Here is a 21,668-nt window from a genome sequence, read left to right as displayed (position 1 = left end):
GTAAACTTGCTTTTTATAGCCCCCTTGTGGTCAATTATCCCCAAACCAAAGCATTTCCTAGGAGGGCATAGTAAGAATAATAGCTATGGGGGCAGCTAGGTGGTGCAGTCACTTGACACTTACTAGCTGCGTGACCCTGGGCAAGTCACTTAACCCCCATTGCCGAAGAAGAAGAAGAAGAAGAAGAAGAGCTATAAAACACTTTTTCACAGAGACTTGGGGCTCCTTCTCCCACAAACACTCCCACTATCAGAGGGCTGAGTAGGAACAGACTTAAGAGTACCCTGGTAGAGAGGCACATATTGGGGTACAGTAAGGAGCTCATGAAGCTAAGTCATCTCTCTCCTCGAGTACTATAGGGTCTCAGTGTCCTTTCCATTTGAGAGGTGTCTTCATGTTGCTCCCACTCAGGGGCAATATTTGTGCCGGGTGGGTCACCAAAGTGGGATCCCTGAGCCTGCTTCCTCTCTGCAGCCCAACTCCCAGTTGCCAGACTCATGTCTTTCTCCTTGGTTGGCTCTCTTCTCTGATACCAGAGGTCATGCCTTGCTGAAGCTCCTTCCTGCCCTAACTGTCTATATCCTTGTTTTCCTAGCAACTCCGCAGCAAGATGCCAGGGAGGATGTGAGGGAGGAAAAGGAGGAGGAATATCCTCAAACCCTGTTCCCCTCTTGGACAATCTCAGAGGTCACACTCCACAAAGCTGCTCCTGGACTCAGATGTACCCAAGGCTGTCAGACTTAGCTCTTTTAAAAGTTCCTAGGGTTGTGGCCATTCTTCCACCAGTCAATGGCCAGCTAACTGCCCCTCTAATTCTATCAAGGGGAAGTCCATTATAATGGCATAACAGGACATAGACACAATCTTTCATTTTGTTAACATATTAATACCACGTTTCCTCTGTTATCTACCCCTTAATTTCTATGATTACACCAACTGAGTTAGGAGACAGTAAACAACTCCTACTACATATGTAGTGTGTGTGCTTGTGTGTATGTAGTGTCCCAAAAAGTCTTAGAGCAATTTCAAGCACTATGACTTGACACCGTATATAATACATGCACATATGTATATGCATAACACACCTACATACACATTTATTTTTATTTGGCTGGGATTGTGTAACTCTCCAGAGGTAGGAGTTTTCCCTCCCCATCCAAAATTCTGTCTTTGTGACAATGTTGTTGGGGAGGCTACATAACTGAGGGCTCTTTTCCTCTGCTTCATCTTTACAGGTGCCAATCAATATAAGTATGGGAAGAACCGGGCAGAGGAAGATGCCCGGAGGTACCTGGTAGAAAAGGAGAAGCTGGAGAACGAGAAGGGTTTGATCCGGAATGAGCTAATGGCCCTACGAAAAGAGAAGAGGGAGCTAAAAGACGCCTTGAAGAACAGTGCAGGTACTGGTGGTCCTCATCCTAGTCAGGAGACTCCCTTAGAATAACATCATGGGGCAGCTAGGTGGCGCAGTGGATAGAGCACCGGCCCTGGAGTCAGGAGTACCTGAGTTCAAATCCGGCCTCAGACACTTAACACTTACTAGCTGTGTGACCCTGGGCAAGTCACTTAACCCCAATTGCCTCACCAAAAAATAAAAAAAACACCAAAAAAAGAATAACATCATGGAGTTGGGGCAGCTAGGTGGCTCAGTTGATAAAGCACTGGCCCTGGATTCAGGAGGATCTGAGTTCAAATCCGGCCTCAGACACTTGATACTTACTATCTGTGTGACCCTGGGCAAGTCACTTAACCCTCATTTCCCTGAAAAAAAAATAACATGGTCTTTAGGAAAGTCTGAGCAAGAACCGGTAAGTTCATTGGAATCAAGAACAAGTGTATCTTTTTCTGGAAATGGTCAGCTGAGGGGGTAGATGGGTGGGCACAAAAAACAGAGGGACCATGTTTTCTTTCCTATGGTCCTGTTGGGCTGAAATGCATTCTTTTGGCTAGGGGATTATTTTGTCTTTTTTCCTTCCCCTCTAATTACTTTCTTTCTTTTTTTTTTTTTTTTTGTGGGGCAATGAGGGTTAAATGACTTGCCCAGGGTCACACAGCTAATAAGTGTCAAGTGTCTGAGGCTGGATTTGAACCCAGGTCCTCCTGAATCCAGGGCCAGTGCTTTATCCACTGTGCCACCTAGCTGTCCCCTCTAATTACTTTCAAAGAATATTTTCAATACTTTTTAAAAATAAATTTACCTCAAAGACAATATATTGTTAGCTCATATTTCCATAGTGCTTTATAATTTAAACTCCTATGAGGTAGCTTTTTCAAATATTATTATTCCTATTTATCATTAATAATAATAACTATCTAGAGAGACAACGTGGTGTATATATATAATGAATTGGACCCAGGAAGGACCTGACTTTAAGTCCTTTCTCTGAACCACACTAGCCCTAAGAATCAAGAAAATTATAGAACCTCTCAGTGTTCTGGGGCAATTCTCTAAAAGCTACAAATTACAAACAGTTTCCTGGTTGGCATTGGTGGAGAGACAGTTCTCCACACTGAGATCACAGGACCAGATAAAAAATCATATATGAATCAGTTGAGAGGCGTTTATTAAATGCCTGCTGTGTACCAGGCATTCTGCTAGGCCCTGAGAATACAGAGGCAAAAATGAGATAGTCCTGGCCTCTAAGAGCTTGTTTTTTTTTTTTTTCAAATTAAATTAGTCTTTTCACATGAAGATCTGCCTTCTCTCCTTCCCATCTCCCCTGACTCTTCCCCCTCATTGAGAAAGCAAAAAAGTGAAAGCGACAATTGCAAACATGCATTGTCAAGTAGAATAGATAGTTTATATTTTATAGGGGGAAACAACATGTATACATATAAAAGCTTATACCAAATAAATGCAAGGTAATTTATGAGAGAAGCTCTAACAGCATCTGGAAGGTCAGGAAAGGCCTAGTTGACTGGGTGGTGGTTCAACTGAGGTTTGGGAGGAATTCTGGGATTCTAAGAAGCAAAGGTGAGTAGAAGGCATGGAGAAGGCAGGAAGAGAGGGTGGGGGTGGAGGGTAGGGTAGAGACAGCCAGTGTCAGGGCATGGAGCTAGGGGATGGAGTGTCACATGTAAGGAATGGAGAGATGGCCAGATTAGCTGGATTGAAGAATATGTTAAGGGGAGTAATATATGATAAGGTTCAAACAGTAAATTGGGGACAGTTTGTAAAGAGTTTAAATGCCAACTAGAGGCATTTGTATTTAACTCTAGAAGTAATAGTACCACCTAAGGGTGGTACATGACATGGATGATGAGCCGGGAAAGGACACTGGAAAAGAGTGGTCAAATAGGCAAGAGGAACATCAGGAAAGAGCAGTATTACAAAAACTCAGAGAGGAGATAGCATCCAGGGGGAGAGAGGGTCAACAGTGTCAAATTCAGCAGATATGATGAGAAGGATGAGGACTGAGAAAAGACCAGCAGACTGCCATAGTTTAACAATTAAGAGATCATTGATAATGATGGATAAAACAATTTCAGGTTGAGTAAAAATAGCTAGTATACATAGCTTTTTTCTAGTTTAGGTGAAAAGTAAGGAGAGATAAAGGACAGTAGCTTGAAGGGATGCCAGCATATAGTGAAGATTTTTTTTAAGGATGGGGAAAACCTGGATATGTTTGTAGGTATCAGAGAATGAGCCAGTAGAGATCAAGAAATTTGAAATGAAAGAGTGGATATAAAAAAGGGGCAAACAGCTTTAGGGAATTAAAAGAGATGGGATCAAAGGTATAAGTTGAGGGGTCTGTTTTGGTGAGAAGTGCCATCTCTTTATAAGAGACTGCAATAAAGGAGGAGAAAATGAGGAATGATGTTAGGAGGTTTTAAGATGTAGGATAAGGGGAGAAGAGGGAGCTTGGGGTGAGAGTCTTGGAGTCTGAGTCCACCTCTTCTTTTTTGTTTGTTTGTTTTTGGGGAGAGGCATGGCTGGCAAGTTTATTGGATGGGTGTTTCAGTGTAAGAAGATGACAAACAAAGTAAAGGCTACACCTCTTCTTTTGAAATCATAGGGAGACAGGAGTAGTATGGGAGGCTTGAGGAGAAAAGAGGTGCTGTGAGGAGTGAGACAGAATCAGTTAGTGAGGAATAAAAGGATTGCTTTACAGAAATGAGGGCCCATTTGAAATTAGATGATAAAAATTTGTAGTGGACTCATCAGCATGGGTTTGTGAGTTCCTCCAGCACTGTTGAGCAAAATGTGAGTAGGAGTAGAAGAAGCAGATTATATGAGTAATCAAGGATTGGGATTTGGCGAGGCATAAATGACTATAAAATTGAACAAGTGAACTAGAGGATTAGGATTGGAAAGGCAAGAAAGTGAAGCCAGAACCTCGATGGGATGGATGAGGAAAACACTTGAGGGGTCAAGGGACATGGATATAGCACTTTTTGGTTTTTATACTGTTTTATGGATATTATATCATGTCATCTTACCAACAATCCCATGAGGTGGTTACTATTCCTAGATTTTACAGATGAGGGAACTGAGGTTTAGAGAAAAGAAGGGATTTGTTCAAGGTCACAGATATTAACTTATAGGGTCAGGGCTTGCTTATTCAAAATGTATAACTTAGGAGTAAATGTTCTTACTAAGTATATGCACTATACCATTGCCCAAAAAAACCCTTTTTGTATCCAAGATATGCCTGGGTTCTCTAAAAGTCAGCCTGATGATTTTGGGGGCTCCAGATGCCTCTGTTCCACCAGTGTTTGAGCCAATCCAAACAGCTGAAGGTGGCTCCTTTCCCTTGCTGGAAACTGTCAGAGATGTAGCTCTTATACTTCCTCCACCCCCTGCCCCACAAATCCCATGCTAGCTCCCCAGAATCCTACCTGGGGCCTAGCACACAAAACCCAAATTGTATCTCTGATCTTGGCCTCAGTGAGAGGCCCTCACGTTTGTGTATTGTTTTTACTTTTATTCCCCTGCTGCTTGTTCTTCATATCTATCTATCTATCTATCTATCTCTATCTATGTATCAATCTATCTAATATTTTCTGTGTATGTATGAGATAGAAAAGCAGTTCTTTTTCCAACTAGCAAAAGCTTTATAATTATAAATTGTAGAGTAGGGAAGTATGTTAGTGATGATCTAGTCTAACTCCTTCATTTTACAGGACAGTAAACTGAGGTCCCTAGCAATTAAGTGGTATGCTCAAGACTACACAGGTGTATTCATCAGGGATTCAAATGCAGGACCTCTGACTTAAAATTTATGGCTTACTCCACTTCTCCACATCTAAGAGATTAGACTTATTATGTATAACTATGGGAATTAGAAGCGGAACCCAATGGATGATGATTGTAAGGTAGCAGATTGTGGGTATCACATTTTAGGAAGAACATTGATAAGCTAAAGGATATACAGGGAAGAATAACCAGGATGATAAGGGAACTTTAAGAGGGTAAACTTAAAGAACTAGAGATGTTTAGCTTTAGTAAATGAAGACAGGTTGTCTTCTAGTATCTGAATGACTGTTCTGGGGGAAGGATTAGATTTGTTCCAAAACTGGGATCAGGGTGGAGTTGTTTTTGTTTTTTGGGGTTTTTGAAGGGGGGTAGTGGGGGGAGGTTGGATGAGGATGTGAAATGGTACTATGTAAAGTTGCAAGGATTTCAGCTCAGTGTAAAGAAAAAAATTTTTTAACAACTGGAGCCATCCCACATGGTCCAGATTGCTTCAAAAGGTACTAATTTCCCCATCATTGGAAGTCTTCAAGTGGAAGCTATACAATCTCTTATCAGAGATAATACTAGTTCGCATTTCTATGTAATTTTAAGGTTCATAAAGCTGTTTCCTCCGACATCTCTGATGTAGATAACACACATATCTTCAGTTTACATTTGAAGAAACCAAGACTTAAAGGGATGAAAAAACTTACCCAAAGTCATATGACTAGTAAATGGCAGAGTCAGGATTTGAACCCAGGTTTCACTCTATCTCTTTCTACTGTCCTGTGTGGTAGAGAGGTTTCCTACTCAAGTAAACATTAGCTGTCTTTTGAGGTTCTTTTCAACTCTGAGAATCTTAAGATTTTACTACAGATAAGCCCTATGTGAAATTACAGGTCCAGGGGCAGCTAGGTGATACAGTAGATAAAGCACTGGCCCTGGATTTAGGAGGACCTGATCCGGCCTCAGACACTTGACACTTACTAGCTGTGTGACCCTGGGCAAGTCACTTAACCCTTACTGCCCTGTAAAACAAAACAAAACAAAACAAAACAAAAAGAAATTCCAGGTCCAGTTCCTGTCCCTTTCCCTAAATGAAAATGGGATGGCTTGTCATGTGAGCCTATGGTCTCTGACCCAAGTAATACATCTCTAAAGCCTCTGCTAATTAAACTGAACACTTGAGCATTAGATGTTCTACTTCATCTGCGGTCCTAGCTTTGTTGTTTAGATATTCAGTAGTATCCAGTACTTTATGACCCCATTTAGGTATTTCTTGGCAAAGATACTGGAGTGGTTTGCCATTTCCTTCTCCAGCTCATTTTACAGATGAGGAATTGAGGTCAGCAGGATTACATGACTTACCCAAGGTCACACAGCTAGTGTCTGAGGCCTGATTTGAACTCAGGAAGATGTCTTCCTGACTCCAGGCCCAGCATTCTAAACACTGTAACACCCAGCTGTCCTGTGGTCTTGACTATTACTCTTAAAATTGGCAGTAAACTGTCCTTTTCCCCAAGGAATACTGGCCACCTGGCTGTCTAGCACATTAGCCCTCCTACAGTTTACATACCATATTTCCCTGCAAGCAGGCTTAGCTTTCTTTGTCTTTTTTCCTCCCACTTCTGTATGGCCTAGATAGGACTTGCTGTTCTTGGCTCCCTGTCTTGGGGTAGAAGGTGTGTCTCTTCTTTCTTCTTGCCAACAGCTAATTTTCTTTCACTTTTCTGGGACGGGTCCCAGATCCACAGAATCTTAGAATGAAACTGGACTCCTGAAATTCATCCTTCACACAGCTACCAAACCAACTTTCTTAGAGCATGAATCTGATAGTGACACCCCCTACTCAGTAAACTCCAGTGGTTCCCTCTTACCTTCAGGATCAAATATAAACTCCTTTGGCATTTAGGACCCTTCACAACCTGGCTCTGACCTCCTTTTCCAGCCTATTCACATTGCTCCCCTCCTCACACACCTCAGTCTAGCAAGACTAGCCTTCTTTTTAAAAATTTTTTTAAAATTTATTTTTGTAAGCAATAGTGTTTATTTTCTTTTAGTTTTCAACATTCATTTTTGTAAGATTTTGAGTTCCAAATTTTTTTTCCTCCTTCCCTCTCCTCTCCCCAAGACAACAAGCAATCTGATATATATATATATATATAATATATATCTTCCTCCAACATGACACTGAATCTCCCACCTCAGAGCCTTTGTACATCTCTTTCCTGGAATGGTCTCTCTCCTCGTCTCTGTCTCTTCTGAGTACCTAGTTTCCTTCAATGTTCCACTCAAGTACAGCCTTTCTTTTCATGAGCCCTTTCCTGATGTCCCCAGCTGTGCAAGGGTCTTCCCCTTAAAAATCACCGTGTCCATTTGTATAGGTTGTCTCTGACAGGTAGACTGTCAGCTCCTCGCAAGTAGGGACTGTTTTCTCTTTTGGTTTTGTATCCCTAGTGCCTAGCAGAATGCCTGGCATATGGTTCCTGCTTAATGACTGTTCTGTTGATTGTCTGATTGATTAGCCCTGGAGGAGATCTGGCCTAACTCAGATCCATACACGCATCCCCTGTACAGTCTCTGACGAGTGGTTCTCTAGTCACCATTTGAAGTCCTCCAGTGATGAGGCAGTGGAAAGATTGGAGCATTCAGGGGGGCAGCTAGGTGGTTCAGTAGATAAAGCACTGGCCCTGGATTCAGGAGGACCTGAGTTCAAATCCGGCCTCAGACACTTGACACTTACTAGCTGTGTGACCCTGGGCAAGTCACTTAACCCTCATTGCCCTTAAAAAAAAGAGTGGAGGATTCAGTCAGAGGACAAGATTTTAATCCCACCCCCACTGCCTCCTTATAATCTGAATGACCTTGAGCAAATCTCTCTGTGCCTTAATTCCCTAATCTGTAAAATGATTCTCTGGTGGGAAACTGACTGCCTCCTGAGGGATCCCATTCCACTTTGAGACAGCCCTCATTGTTGGGGTTTTCCTGCTCTCAAGCTTCAAGCAGCAGAGGCTACTTTCATACATGCTGCTCTCTCAGGCCAAGCAGAACCTCTTCTGTATGTATGACAGGATTTCAAATACTTGAAGGCAGCTTCTATAACCCTCCTCTCCTTCTACCACCTGCCAACTTCTCATCCATGCAGAATGTCCCCCATGCCCATCCTGGTATGGAATGGTTGATAATCCTCTCACTGTCCTGGTCATCTTCTGGCTGAAATAGTTTGTCAGTATCTTCATCAAGAGCAAGGCCAAGGCGACCCGCTGCATCCTGGGCCATCGCCAGCGCTCTTGGCTTTTGTCTAGCTGCTGGACTTTGATGGCTTTGGAGGAGAGAGTGAGGCTGACGACTTTGTGAAGCTCTGCCTCACTTAAATCCAAATCACAAACAAGCGAAGACACCATCTTCCTGATGTCATTGGTCCTGTTCAAAAATGAAGGATGAACAACACATCCTCATTAAAGTGGGCTTTTGTGAATTTAACACCATACTTCAGATAGTGCCAGGCCAGGTGAGAGAACAGGGTCAATTTCATCCTGTTTATTTTGAACACTATACTTCTTTTAAGGCAGCCGCAAGCCTCTTCCAGTCTTGTGGTGCCATAAGATGGCGCCACCTAGTGATTAAAGTGAAGATTTCTTGTCTCTCCTTGACCATTTTAGGCAGAGAGGGTATTCACACATAGGAGGGTAGTATAATGATCCAGCTCTCAGAGGATCTTTTATTTATTAAGAAACTTGAAGAGGCAGCATGGTGGCTGTGGGAAAACACTAAAATTAAGAGTCCCAGGATGTGGGTTCAGATCTTGACTCAGCTACAAATACTGCCTGTGGTTTAACTTTTTTTGATCTTGGATGCCTCATCTGAAAATGAGGGAGTTGGACTAGGTGGCTTCTGAGGTCCTTTTGAGCCTGAGATCTATAAACCTACAATACTTGAAGAGCTGAGAACTTCAAGGTTGAGAAGGAAAGGGAAACAGCCAGTTGTATCCCACAGAAGGGTGATTGATGTTGGTCTTGTGGATGACCTTGAGAGGTCAGGGAATTGGGCAAAAATGACACAACTAGTTGAAGAAAAATTAAATTCAATTTAATAAACATTTATTCAGCACATAATGTACTAGATACTATGCTAGATACTGAGAATACAAGTAAGGATGAAAAAATTGGTAGCCTGTGACCTGGATGAGCTTGGTCTAATGGGGGCATAAGACATATGATAATTAGTTAGAATGGGATTCACTACTTAGGAGAAGTGAAATAGAATGTTCAATATGCAGAAATGTGATGAGAAGTTCTTCTAGAACTCCGGAGGGTCAGTTGTCACAAATACACAGAGATAGAAACAGGAAGGCCAGGATGGGAGAAACTAGTAGTCTAGTTTGGGTAGTAAGTAGTAAATGAGGGAAGAAAAAGTAGGTTGGAACTTAGAAGTCAGGATAAGGAGTTTGTATGTCCCTATAGATAATAAGGAGCCATTTTGAGCTGGGTGGAGTGATGTGGTTAGAATTCTGAATTCTGAACATTAATATGTCAGTGTGTGCCCACAGATAAAGGGAAGACTGGTTGCTGATAGGCTGCCCAGTGGGCCACACCAGAATCAAGCCTGTCCCCACAATCCATATAAGCAGCACTGGACAGAATCTGTACCTATACCTCTTGTGTAAGAATATAAGATAGATAGACAGATACATCCATATATATGCACATGCATATACAGAGAAAGAGAAGAAGGAAAGGAAGAAGGAACAAAGAAAGGGAAGAAGGGAGGGGGCAGAGCCGCAGTCACCTCATTTCAACATTTATTAAATCCCTATTATATATAAAGAATTATGTTAGATATTAAGGAATCTACCATCAAAGGTGATCGATATAGAGCTGGGAGAAACTTTAGAAGTCATCTAGTCCAAATTCTTCATTTTATAGATGAGGAACCTGAGGTAGAGAGATTTTTATAAGTGACTTGCTCAAAGCCACTCAGATAGTAAATAGTGAGATTCAAACACTAGTTGTCTAACTCCAAATCCAGCATTCTTTCCACTCTACCTCATCGCCCCTCTGTTTACATTCTAATGAAATTCCTGAAGCCATCTAATCCAAGCTACTCCAGAGAAGGAATCCCCCTACTAAGATCTCTGACAAGTGGTTATTCAGCCTCTGCTTAAACCCCCCAGCGATGAGGAGCCCATTACCTTATAATGTAGCCCATCTCATTGTTGACTAGCTTGAATTAATGTTTTTCCTTATGGAGAAAGGAGCATCCACCTCTCTGTGACTTCCACACACTGGTCGTTGATCTGGGGCCAAAGAGAACCACTCTGATCCCTCTTTCCCTAGACAGGCATTTGATCACAACCATCCAACAAGAGACACCATTAAATCTTCTCTTCCCCAGGCAGAATATGTAGTTCCTTCAACCACTCTTCACATGGCATGACTTTGAGTCCCTTTCATCACCCTGATTATTTTCCTCTAGAGGGAGTACAGTGTAGTGTCAAGAGAGAGCTGGCTTTGGGCAAGCATTTTAACCTCTCTGACCCAGTTTCTTTATCTGTAAAATGAGGCTAATATTACTGGTAGTACATACTTCACAAGGTTGTGGTGAAAATAAATCTTTCCTTCTATAAATATATGTGTGTGTGTGTACTGTGTGTGTGTATATATGTGTGTGTGTACTTTGTGTGTGTGTGTATATATATACACACACACACACACACGTTTTCATCTATCTATAGCTAAGAAATGAGGTATAAGATCACATTCTGTCTGGTGTATCTCATTAGGATTGTGTGGACAGCTGGGCTTGATTCTGGAATGGCTACCGGGCAGCTGGAAAGGAATTAGTCTCCCTGTCTCAGTCTTTCCTTTATCTGATCTATCCTACATATATTGCCATATGAATCTTCTTAATTCACAACAAGCTAATTTTACTAAGATATTTTCTATCAATTGCCACACTTCATTTGGCATCAGTTATTGTTACTTGTCCATGTTCTTCCTAAACCATGGCACCTAGAACGGGACATGATTTTGTTGGTGAGGTCTCACTTGACTCCATGACTCTTGAGAGTGTCCCCAATGGAAAGAAGATGAACTGCTTTGTTGTGCTCCTTGAAAACAGGAACAAGATTAAAGGATCTAGAAGAGAAGCTAGCGACGCTAGAGGCCCAGTGCCGGGAGAAGGAAGAGAGGAGGATTGACCTAGAGCTGAAGCTTGTGGCCGTGAAGGAGAGCCTGAAGCAGTCCCTGGCTGGTGGACCAGCTCTTGGGCTTGCCGTGACCAGCCACAGCAAGGCTGCAGTGAGTATACATTTTTCTTTTCCATGGTCTCTCCCACACTGTGGATATCTACTCAGACTGCGATCTCCATTAGGAGTACTGGGAGATGGAAAAGAGCAGCCTTGATTGCATCTCTCAGAAACCTGACCAGCTTCTGTGATTCAGCTGACTTCAATTTGCCAAGCCCCTCTAGTAGAATCCACAATAAAAAGATAAAACAAGATATAGCCTCTGTCTTCAAGGAGTTTACTTTCTTGTAGAGGCAATGAGATATTCTAATTCACATCTGTATAGCATCTTACAGACTATAGAGCTTTCATTGCAGCATCCCTATAAGGTGAATAGTTGAAGCATAAGTATTCTCAACTTACAGAGGAGAAAGCCAAAGCTCAGAGGGTGAAATCTCATGGGCTTGCAGAGCTGGAAGGGCCTTCAAAGAGCATCTAGTCCAATCTCCTCATTTAGTAGGTGAGGAAACCAAGGCCCAAAGTAAAGGGGTCTTAAAGTGTCGGAGCTCAGGGGCAGCTAGGTGGCAGTGGATAGAGCACTGGTCCTGGAGTCAGGAGTACCTGAGTTCAAATCCGGCCTCAGACACTTAACACTTACTAGCTGTGTGACCCTGGGCAAGTCACTTAACTCCAATGCCTCACTAAAAAAAAAAGTGTCTGAGCTCAGATTTGAACCCTGCTCTTCTGCCTTTCAATCCAGTGCCATCCCCACTACACAGTGCCCACCTATCTAGGCTAGGAAGCATTAAAAGGAGAACTAGATTTCAAGTGCATGTTCTTTCTAAGATCCCATGCTGCAGATTAACAAGTTGGAATGCACTATATGCCAGGGAAAGGTTCCACAGAAAGAGAAATGAGATTAGGAGATCACTTCTAGCTAAAGGAATCAGAGAAGGCTTCATGGAAGAGATGGCACCTAAGCTAGGCCTTAAACAAGGTCCTTAAACTCTCTGGGCCTCAGTTTTCAGGTAAAATAAGCAAGTTGGACTCTATGATTTTCAAGGGCTTTCCCTTGGTTCTATGAAGTAAAGGACTTCAACTGGTTGAAGTGTGTGTTGTGGAAAGGGTGGGGGTGAGGGTGGGTAAGGGGTTCTATCCAGAAGACATCACAGTAGCCCAGCTCACATTTGGCTCATCTCCTTGCCTCATTGTTAATATCAAGTAAGGCAGCTTTCTCCAGAATCCTAAACTTCATCGTTTGTTGCTCTCCCTAGGAAACAACAAATAAGCCTCCCAGTCTAGAATCCTCTCCTCCCGTCAACTGTACATCAGAACTGAGGAAAAGGAGCCCATCTATCAGTGCTTCCAGCAAAGGAAAAGTGCTCCAGAAGGCCAAGGTATGGGAGCAGCACCTTATATAGAATCCAGCTACCACACCACCTCACCACACCTAAATACAGGCAAGAATTAGAAAGGCAGCCACAAGAGAGGAGGACAGGCTGTCTAATCCTGGCTATGCCACCAACTTGCTACATTACTTTGGGCTAGTCTCTTTTCATCTTTGGGTTTGAGTTTTCTCCTCTATATAATAAGGAAATGACCTTCCAGATCTCTTGATTCATCAGAGAGTTCCCAAGGCCTTCATTCAGATCCTATTGACTCTTAGTTTAGATACAATTCAAATATTATTCTAGAAGCAGGGAATCTGAAAGGGGGGGATGTATATACTTTAGCTTAATAATGTCCTTCTAAAAAGAAATTTCAGTTAGAAAACTGAATACAATACTGCAGATCTAGTCTGGCCCAGGATGTACTGGTAAATGTTTAACAACTGGCTCTCTAAAAATGCAGGACACACTTTTAAGCTTAATCTGCATTATTAACATTTTCTCAATCACTTTCTTAAATATAGACAATCAACAAAACAATAAATCAAGCACTAATTCATAGTATTTGCTGATGTCCAAGGTATAAGGGCTCACACTGAAAATTTAACAATCAGCTTTCCAGTCCTAGGATGAGCTGGTTCCAGCATCCTTGGCACTTACCAGAGTAGAGTATATATAGATGGTCTATCATCTCATTTGGAGAAAGTTGTACATTTAAGTGCAGTTCAAAGTCACATTAACTTTTCTGATTACCATATCATACAGGTGACTAGAAATGCTTGCAATACATTAAGTTCCATAGACCTTTTCCAGACATACTACTGTCTAATTAAGGCTCCCCCGTCTTGTATTCTTAAAGCTGATTTTTTGAGCCCTCTTTACATTTTATCCCTATTAAATTTCACAATATTTTAAATAAATAAATATTCACTACAATCAGTCCTAGATTCTAGCCTGCCACAATTTTTATGGATTCTGAATCCCATCATCAAATGTGTTATTATTATCCTTTCCTCCATGCTTTGGCTTATTCACAAATTTAATTAACACACCATCTGTGCCTTTACCCAAGTCACTGATAAAAATGTTAAATAGTCCAGGACCAAGCACAGATTCCTGAGGCCCTCTCCTGGAGACCTTTTTCCAGGTTGGTGTTGAATTATTAAAAGAAAAAAATAATAACTAACATTCACATAACACTATTCATATAGCATTTTAAGGTCTGCAAAAACCTTTACCAATATTATCTCCTTTAGCTTTTCAAACAGCCCTGCCAAGTTAGTGCTATTCTCATTTTGCAAATGAGAGATCTGAGGCAGAGTTTAAGCGATTTGCCCAGGGGTCACATGGCTCATAAGTGTCCAAGGTCAAAAATCTGTGATTTCTTTTCAGTTGTGGGCACTCCCTCCCTTATGCTGGGAGATTGCAGCTCCTCTATAACTTAGACAATCATCTTTGAGGGTTGCTGCAGCTGAAACATTTTGCCCCTCGCTTCCAACCTGATAGTGTGTTTCTTTGCATATGCTAGTCCTAAAATTACAGGAATTAGTCCCTTACTAGGTTCCTACCTCAAGCCCTTTCAATTTGTCAGAATCTGCTTGAGTTTGTGCTCCCTGGCTTTTGAGAATCCAAGGTCATTTCTGCAACATAAGGAGGCATTCAACTTTAGTGGAAGACCTGATAACTTCTATAGTATCTTTCGAGCCCACCTCCTCTTCTTTCATATTCCTCCCCACTGTGATCATCCCAGACCAGGGCCTTATTACCACACACAAGGCTATCATGATAGCCTCCTAACTGATCTTCCTTTCATAGAAGGGATACTTTTTCATGTCTGGACTGGACTAGATGCCCTTTGAAGTCTCTCTGAAATTCTGTGACTTTGTGGGACTGGTATTTCTGGCAGAAAATTACCCACCACAGGAAGGTCACTATTCTATTTCTTTGTTGATTTAAGATTTTCAAATCCTAGGAGGTAAGGAGTCTTAGCATTATTATCACCTCCATTTTACAGTGAGGGAGACTGAGGTTTGAGCATGTGGCCGAGATCATGCTGTAAGTCGAAGAGCTAAAGCCTGAATCCAGGTCTTCAAATCCCATGCTCCTTCTGCCACACCACACTGTCTGCAGATTATCTGGGCTCCAGTCCCAGGTCTGGTGTTTAGTAGTTGTGTGGCCCTAAGCAAATAATTTCCTTTCTCTTGGGTCTTAGTTTCCTTTTCTGTAAAATGTGAATGATGAGGGGCAGCTAGGTGGCGCAGTGGATAAAGCACTGGCCCTGGATTCCGGACGGAGGTCCTGAATTCAAATCCGGCCTCGGACACTTGACACTTACTAGCTGTGTGACTCTCGGCAAGTCACTTAACCCCAATTGCCTGAAAAAACAAATCAAAACAAAAAAATATGACTGATGATAATTAAACTACCAACCCTACAGGCTTGTTTGCAGGTTCAAATAAGATAATGGATGTAAAAATGGTTCATAAATTTTTGGGTTTTTTTAAGTGAGTCAATTGGGGTTAAGTGACTTGCCCAGGATCACACAGCTAGTAAGTGTTAAGTGTCTGAGGCCGGATTTGAACTCAGGTACTCCTGAATCCAGGGCCGGTGCTCTATCCACTGCACCATCTAGCTGGCCCCCTATAAACTCTTAATAACTTAAAAAATATGAATTAGTATTATTTTTTGTTATTATAACATTGGTATATAATCCTCATTGTCAGCTCTTACCTTGGGGCCTAATGGTGATGCCTCCTTAGAACAATAATAAGTCATCTACATAATGCTTAGGGAGAATGATGACCACTTGCCAGGGTGTTGTAAATGGGCCCATGATTTATTTATAGTTAGCCTCTGAATAACCTCTGAAGTCCTTTCCAGCTCTCAGTTTCTGTAATTCTGTGGTTTTGTCCTTGCTTTCTGGGCCTCAGCTTCTTCCTCTGTAAAATGAGGGGGTTAGACTGCCTGAGATTGGAGGTTACGTCTAAAGCTGAGATTCTCTTACAGTTACTGAATTGGGCTCTTGGGCCTTCCTTCCCCCATCCATTTAGCAAAGGTGGCCACTACATCTTTTTGTGCCCAACCTAGACACAGTTCCTTTCTTTTCTGCCCCTTGACCTCTGGGATAGAAGTAGAGTGGCCACTCCCCCAAGAGGATGATTATCCAGTAAATGATGTCATGAATGTTCTTCATTCACCTCAAACACCAGTAAAACCTGCTTGTCTGTCTTTCTGCTTTGTAGGAATGGGAAATGAAGAAAACCTAAGAGGAGCATGAGAAATATATCCTCTGGAGAGATACCAGCTTCTCCAGACCAACCTTTCAGCCCCTTTTTCCTGAAGAGCCAGAGAAAAGCACCACTGTTTGGGAACACATGAAGACCACTTTCATTATCTGTTGGGGGGTGGGGGGGAAGGGACAGGTAATTTGCCACAGGAGACACAGGGAGGGGGGGGAGTGGTAGATATGCTAGTGATGGAACAAGGAAGACTCTACGGACTTTGGGGGTGGGGGTGGGAATGGGGATTAGAGTGAGAGGACTGTTAAGTAATGCAGTATCTCTGGATAGGCTGGACTGGCCATTTTTTTCACATCTGAAGAAGCAAGGAGCCAGTAAATAATCACCTTCATTTGACTCTCAGCATCCCATTTCTTATCTATGAAATGACATAAGGAAATACTAAAGTGTTTGGGATACTGTAGTGAGGGTAAGCTCCTCTTATGACGCTGTAAAGGGTTCCTGGGGCCTTGGTAGCTAGCTACTGGAAGCCAGTCTGAGCCTGAATATGAAGCTCCTCCTTACTGCCACAGATATGTGATTTCATGGCTTGAACAATCCCCTCTATTTTCTCAACATTCATCAATAGCTATGGCCCTCCATAACTTGTGTGCGTGTGTGTGTGTATGTGTGTGTGTGTGTGTGTGTGTGGCCACCCTTTTGGTGATAAGCTTCTCCACACTTAGCTCAGCTGATTCTCAGACAACTCACCTTCTTCACTAGGCTTGTAATGCTTTCAGCATTTGATGGGCTGGCATAGCCTTAAAGGTTCCAGGGTCACCTCCACACCATGAGGAGGTGCTGGGAGTTGCCTGAGATTAATGGCTGCTTGGGCTAAACTTGGGCTAAAGCTATGCAGAACGTGACTCCTGTGGTTGTTTATCTGTTCCCTCTGTGGAGCTGCCTTTCTGGGAAATAGGACAACTACTATCAATAGCGTCTGTTATGCCTGTCATCAGCTCCCTCAAGCTGATTGATATGAAAACGAAGATCTGAAGAAATGGTGAAAACTTATGCAACTGGGAGGTACATATTATGCCTAAGCCAACCCTAAGGAGAGTGATACACATAGCCACAAGGTTAGCATGCTAATAGCATGCTCACAAGCTGACACCTGCTCATAGACAGGCATTGTGGTATTAGAAAAAACACAGGAGGGGCAGTTAGATGGAGCAATGGATAAAGCACCGTTCCTGGATTCAGGAGTACCTGAGTTCAAATCTGGTCTCAGACGCTTGACACTTACTAGCTGTGTGACCCTGGGCAAGTCACTTAACTCTCATTGCCTCACCAAAAAAAAAAAAAAGAAAGAAAGAGAAAGAACACAGGATTTGGAGTCAGAGAACCTGGGTATGAAACCTGCCTCAGACACTTAGAAAGTGTGTGTCCCTAGGACAATCACCTGATGTGACCGAGCCTCGATTTCCTCATCTACAAAATGGGGACAATAATAGCACCTACCTCACAGGGCTTTTGTGAGAATCAAATGAGATAATGTATGTATGTATCAAAGTGTTTTGGAAATGTTGAAGTGCTGTAGAAATATAAGCCATTATGATGATGATGATATCTCAGCCCTGCAATTTATAACCTGTATGACTTGGGGCAAGCCACTCAAATCTACAAGTTTAAAGGGCTCGGATTAAATAAATTCCTTCACACTCAAAATCCTGTGAATATAGGAAGCTATGAGCCAATGATGCAGGTGCTTTAATGTACCAAATGCATAGATGCCTTCTTCCCTGGGACTCTATCCTAATGCCCGCCATCTCCTCATCTCACATGTGATGCCTCTGAGGCATCTGCTAGTTAATCTGTTGTGTATGGGAATAGAAATCTGCTTGAAATGAGTTGAGAGAAATCTAGGTACTCAAGATTTCTCTTCCTTCATCTTGGTGTGTAGCTCACTAGGGAAAAGGGCTCCTCCCTTTCCCCTTTCCCACCTTTCCTGTAAAACAGTCCATTGCCAAAGGCCAAAGGAAGCCCTGCTGAGTGAGTGTGAACACTCTGGGGAAGTGGGGACTTACATGTTGAGCTATCATGCATACTGTGCCACAAATTACTGTTTAAAAACTGTATGCACTTTAAAGGTCTGTGTCTTGTTTTCCTCCAATAAAGATAAAACTCTGTAACTTTTTATTGCTATGGAGTCAGCGATCTGCCCAGATGGTTTTTAATCATCTTAGAAAGTTACCTAGGACTCCACAATTTCAAATCGGACATGCATTTATCAAGTGCCTACTGTTTGTAGGGCACGGTAGTATGCTAAGGTAGAGAGACTCTGGGTGAGGCATTTTATCTCTGAGCCTCCAATTCATCTGTCAAATAAAGGGATTGGACAAAATGATCTTTAACATCCTTTCAAGCAACATTTTATGAGTCTAGGTGAGATGCAGTCCCTGGCCTCATGGGTTTACAGCCTAGTGGAGAAGTATCCCTCAGGAATCATTTTCAAGTCCCTTATTTCACTGGATCCTCACATCAACCCTTATCAGATAAACAAAAGGTATTACCCTCATTTGATAACAACAAAAACTGCATCTCAGAGAGACTAGTGAGTAACCTCAAGTTGCACCACTAGGTAGTGGAAGAGTTAGGACTAGAACACAGGTTTAATGAAGTAGTGTACTTTGCTCCATATCATATTGTCTTACACAACTCACATTCAATACTGGGACTTTAACTTGATTAGAGCTGTCCAAATGGGTGATACGGAGTTTTGATGTGGAAAGTGATCTTCCTTTTAGTAGTCCCATTAAATTTGCTGAAGGGTTTAGAGGAAAAGAGTTTGGGGAGCTCCCAGTGGGCAATTACATTAATTTTTAAAAAATTAATACTTTTTTACTACGGAATGTTCAAGTCCCTATACTGGGATAAAAAGATTAAAAACAAAAACAGAGTCCCTGCTCTTAAAGAGAATAAGCTTCTTTATCTTATTAACCGCTGGATCTGCTCCATTCTATGAGCCAGGATGCTGATAGAGTCCATAGAGTCACAGTTTCCTTCTGATGTCAGCCTACATGCCTCATAGGCCCTCTCATCAAATATAATTATGCACCCAAATATTCATGGAACAAATAAAACTTTTCAAATGAGAATCCACCAACCATTTTTTAGCCCCTATGTATGAAGTCTGATGTGGGAAATAAAGAGAAATGTGATCCACTTCCTATCCTTGGAAGTAAAGGAGACAAAACAGGGTCACTAATAACTACAAAACAAGATGTGATGACTGCCAAATGGAATTCAATTCAGATAAACATTAGACACCAGTTTTCTGCAGGGCCCTGTGCTTCAGATAGAAAAAGTGGCAGTCCCTGACCGATTACAGTATAATACAAGGTAAAATGAGATGAGCAAAAGAGTGATCCAGGAATAGTGATCTATGAAAATTTAAGACTATGACTGGTAAGTGTGTAAGAGGGGGACAAGACTGGTGTGGGCTTCATGGAGGAAAAGACACCTAATTTAGACTTCGGGAGAATAGGTTTTCAATATGCAGAGATGAAAAGAAGTATTTTCTAGGCTGTGGAATTACAGAGGTAGAAAAAGCATGCAGAGTAAAGGAAAATAGGCCAGGAAATAAAGACCAGAGTGTGAAGGTCATTAAAAGCCAAAGCTGAGGAGTTTCTGTTTCATCCTAGAAAATACTGGTCTCCGAAGTTGGGGCCATAGAATTAGCCAAGGAGGAATTGACTTGGTTCAAAGAATTTTTGATCATTCCATCAGAAGGTGGGAAAACGGGTCACATCCCACCCTCTCCCTATTGTTAATCATGAAGGTGTGTCCTGCACAACCATTTTACTCCTCTACTCCTTCCCCTGCCCCATACCCACTCAAGGCTGGTTCCTCCTGTGACTGCTCCTCAGGGAGGTTTATTACTGGCTCAGGTACCCTGACAGTTTAGGTCAGATATTAGAACTAAATAAGATACCTAACTATTAGCTTTAACAAAAATATTTGCTTAACCATAGCATAGAAAAATTATTCAAAGAGGATAAAGCAGGTCCCTCTTCCCTTCACGGGGAAATTCAGTAGAGTGAGGTGACATGAGTCCTTGAGAATTCCACCAAGTAAAAAATACTCATTCCATTTGGTCAGCATTTTTGTGCCCTTAGGTGAAAAGGAAGTCACATCAACATGGCCTGAGGCCACTAAGAAGGTAGAAATCTAGAAGGCTTGTGCCTTAGCTGCTTGGGTCAACCAGTTCTTAGGGGGCAGAGTTCTTTGCCTTTTAGGAAAATCCCTATCCTAACCTACATGTTGTTGGGGCAGCTAGGCACAACTGGGCCTGGAGTCAGGAGACTTTAGTTTGAATTCAGCCTCAGATTCACTAGCTATGGGACCCTGGGCAAATTGCTTAACCCTGTTTGCCTCAATTTCCTCATCTGTAAAATGAGCTGGAGAAGGAAAAGGCAAGGTATTCCAATATCTTTGACAAGAAAACTCCAACAGGGAGTTCAAAGAATAGAACACAAATGAAAAGGACAAAACTAAAACCTACATGGTGGATGGGGGTAGGTAGGGGAAGTATAGCATCTCATATCTTATGAGAGCCCAAATCTAACCTAAGAATCTCTAGACAGGCAAAATTCCTCTCCTGATCCACTTGAGCTGCAGGACAGTGATCAATTAGTAAGACTCCTTCCTCATGTTTCATTTTTGGGTGGAAAAAAAACACCACATAGTTGTGATTATATTACCTTCCTCCACCCCTAACCTATCCCTCTTCTGAACACTATTCTTTCCAGTCATTCAGGTTCCCAACCAAGGCATTATCCTGGACTCTTCATTCCCCTCACCCCACATAGCCAATCAGTTGCCATATCTTGCCATTTGTACCTCTATAACATTTTTTCCTATCAGTCTGCTTCTCACTACTCACAGAACTGCTAACCTGATTCAGATCTTCATCACCTCTCACTTGTACTATAGTAACAGCCTTCCCATTGGTTTGTCTTTTCTCTCCCTCCCCTCTCCAATCACAGCAATGCCAAAGTGGTTTTCCTTAATTGCAGACCTGATCATGCCACTTCTTTACTATTTGACATTTAGCTTATCCTTTTTTGAAATGTCTATTTTTGCATGTTTCATAATATATAATACACACAAATATTAATACAGTATATGAATATCATTTATAAGTATGCAAATATACATACATATGCATTAAATATATAAATATACATAAATGGGAGTTGCCGGCTCAATATTCTTTCTTATGGGGTACAATATCAAAAAAGGTTTGGAGACCACTGCTATAGACAGTAGAGCCCCATTTAGTCTTTGAGCAGGGATGTGATATGATCATAGATGATTTGTAAATGATACAAACTACATGTTATGGGAAATCTAAGGAATGAGGAATCATTTCTGGCTGCAGGTGAGGGGAAAGTGAAGGGATCAGGGAAGGCATAATGAAGAGGTGGCCTTGGATGATGGACAGAATTTCCATAACGTGTTAGGAGAAGAGGAGAGGCATAGTAGTAGGAAAGAACAAAAGGGAAGTATGTAGGAATGAGAAAATGTAACATTCTAGGGGGGTAGCAACAAACAGACATTTTGGCTGGCAGTTCAAGTAACTTCCTTTTTAAAAATTA

At 41.9% G+C, this 21,668-nt stretch overlaps 1 protein-coding gene across 1 annotated transcript in view; it reads left to right on the top strand.

Annotated features, from left to right (window-relative positions):
- Window positions 1–16,169, top strand: part of AFAP1L1 (actin filament associated protein 1 like 1) — an 83,673-nt gene extending 67,504 nt beyond the window's left edge. The window contains exons 16-19 of the mRNA XM_043986659.1: window positions 1,236–1,400; window positions 11,297–11,475; window positions 12,677–12,799; window positions 16,033–16,169. Of these exons, the coding sequence (XP_043842594.1) occupies window positions 1,236–1,400; window positions 11,297–11,475; window positions 12,677–12,799; window positions 16,033–16,056 (491 nt within the window). The 3' untranslated portion in view covers window positions 16,057–16,169. The remainder of the gene's footprint in view (window positions 1–1,235; window positions 1,401–11,296; window positions 11,476–12,676; window positions 12,800–16,032) is intronic.
- The last annotated feature ends 5,499 nt before the right edge of the window (window positions 16,170–21,668 follow it).

This window comes from Dromiciops gliroides, chromosome 2 (assembly GCF_019393635.1).
Source record: "Dromiciops gliroides isolate mDroGli1 chromosome 2, mDroGli1.pri, whole genome shotgun sequence".
Lineage (NCBI taxonomy): Eukaryota > Metazoa > Chordata > Mammalia > Microbiotheria > Microbiotheriidae > Dromiciops > Dromiciops gliroides.
The sequence above is the reverse complement of the archived record's forward strand: the minus strand, read 5'-3'. Positions and strand labels throughout refer to the sequence as shown.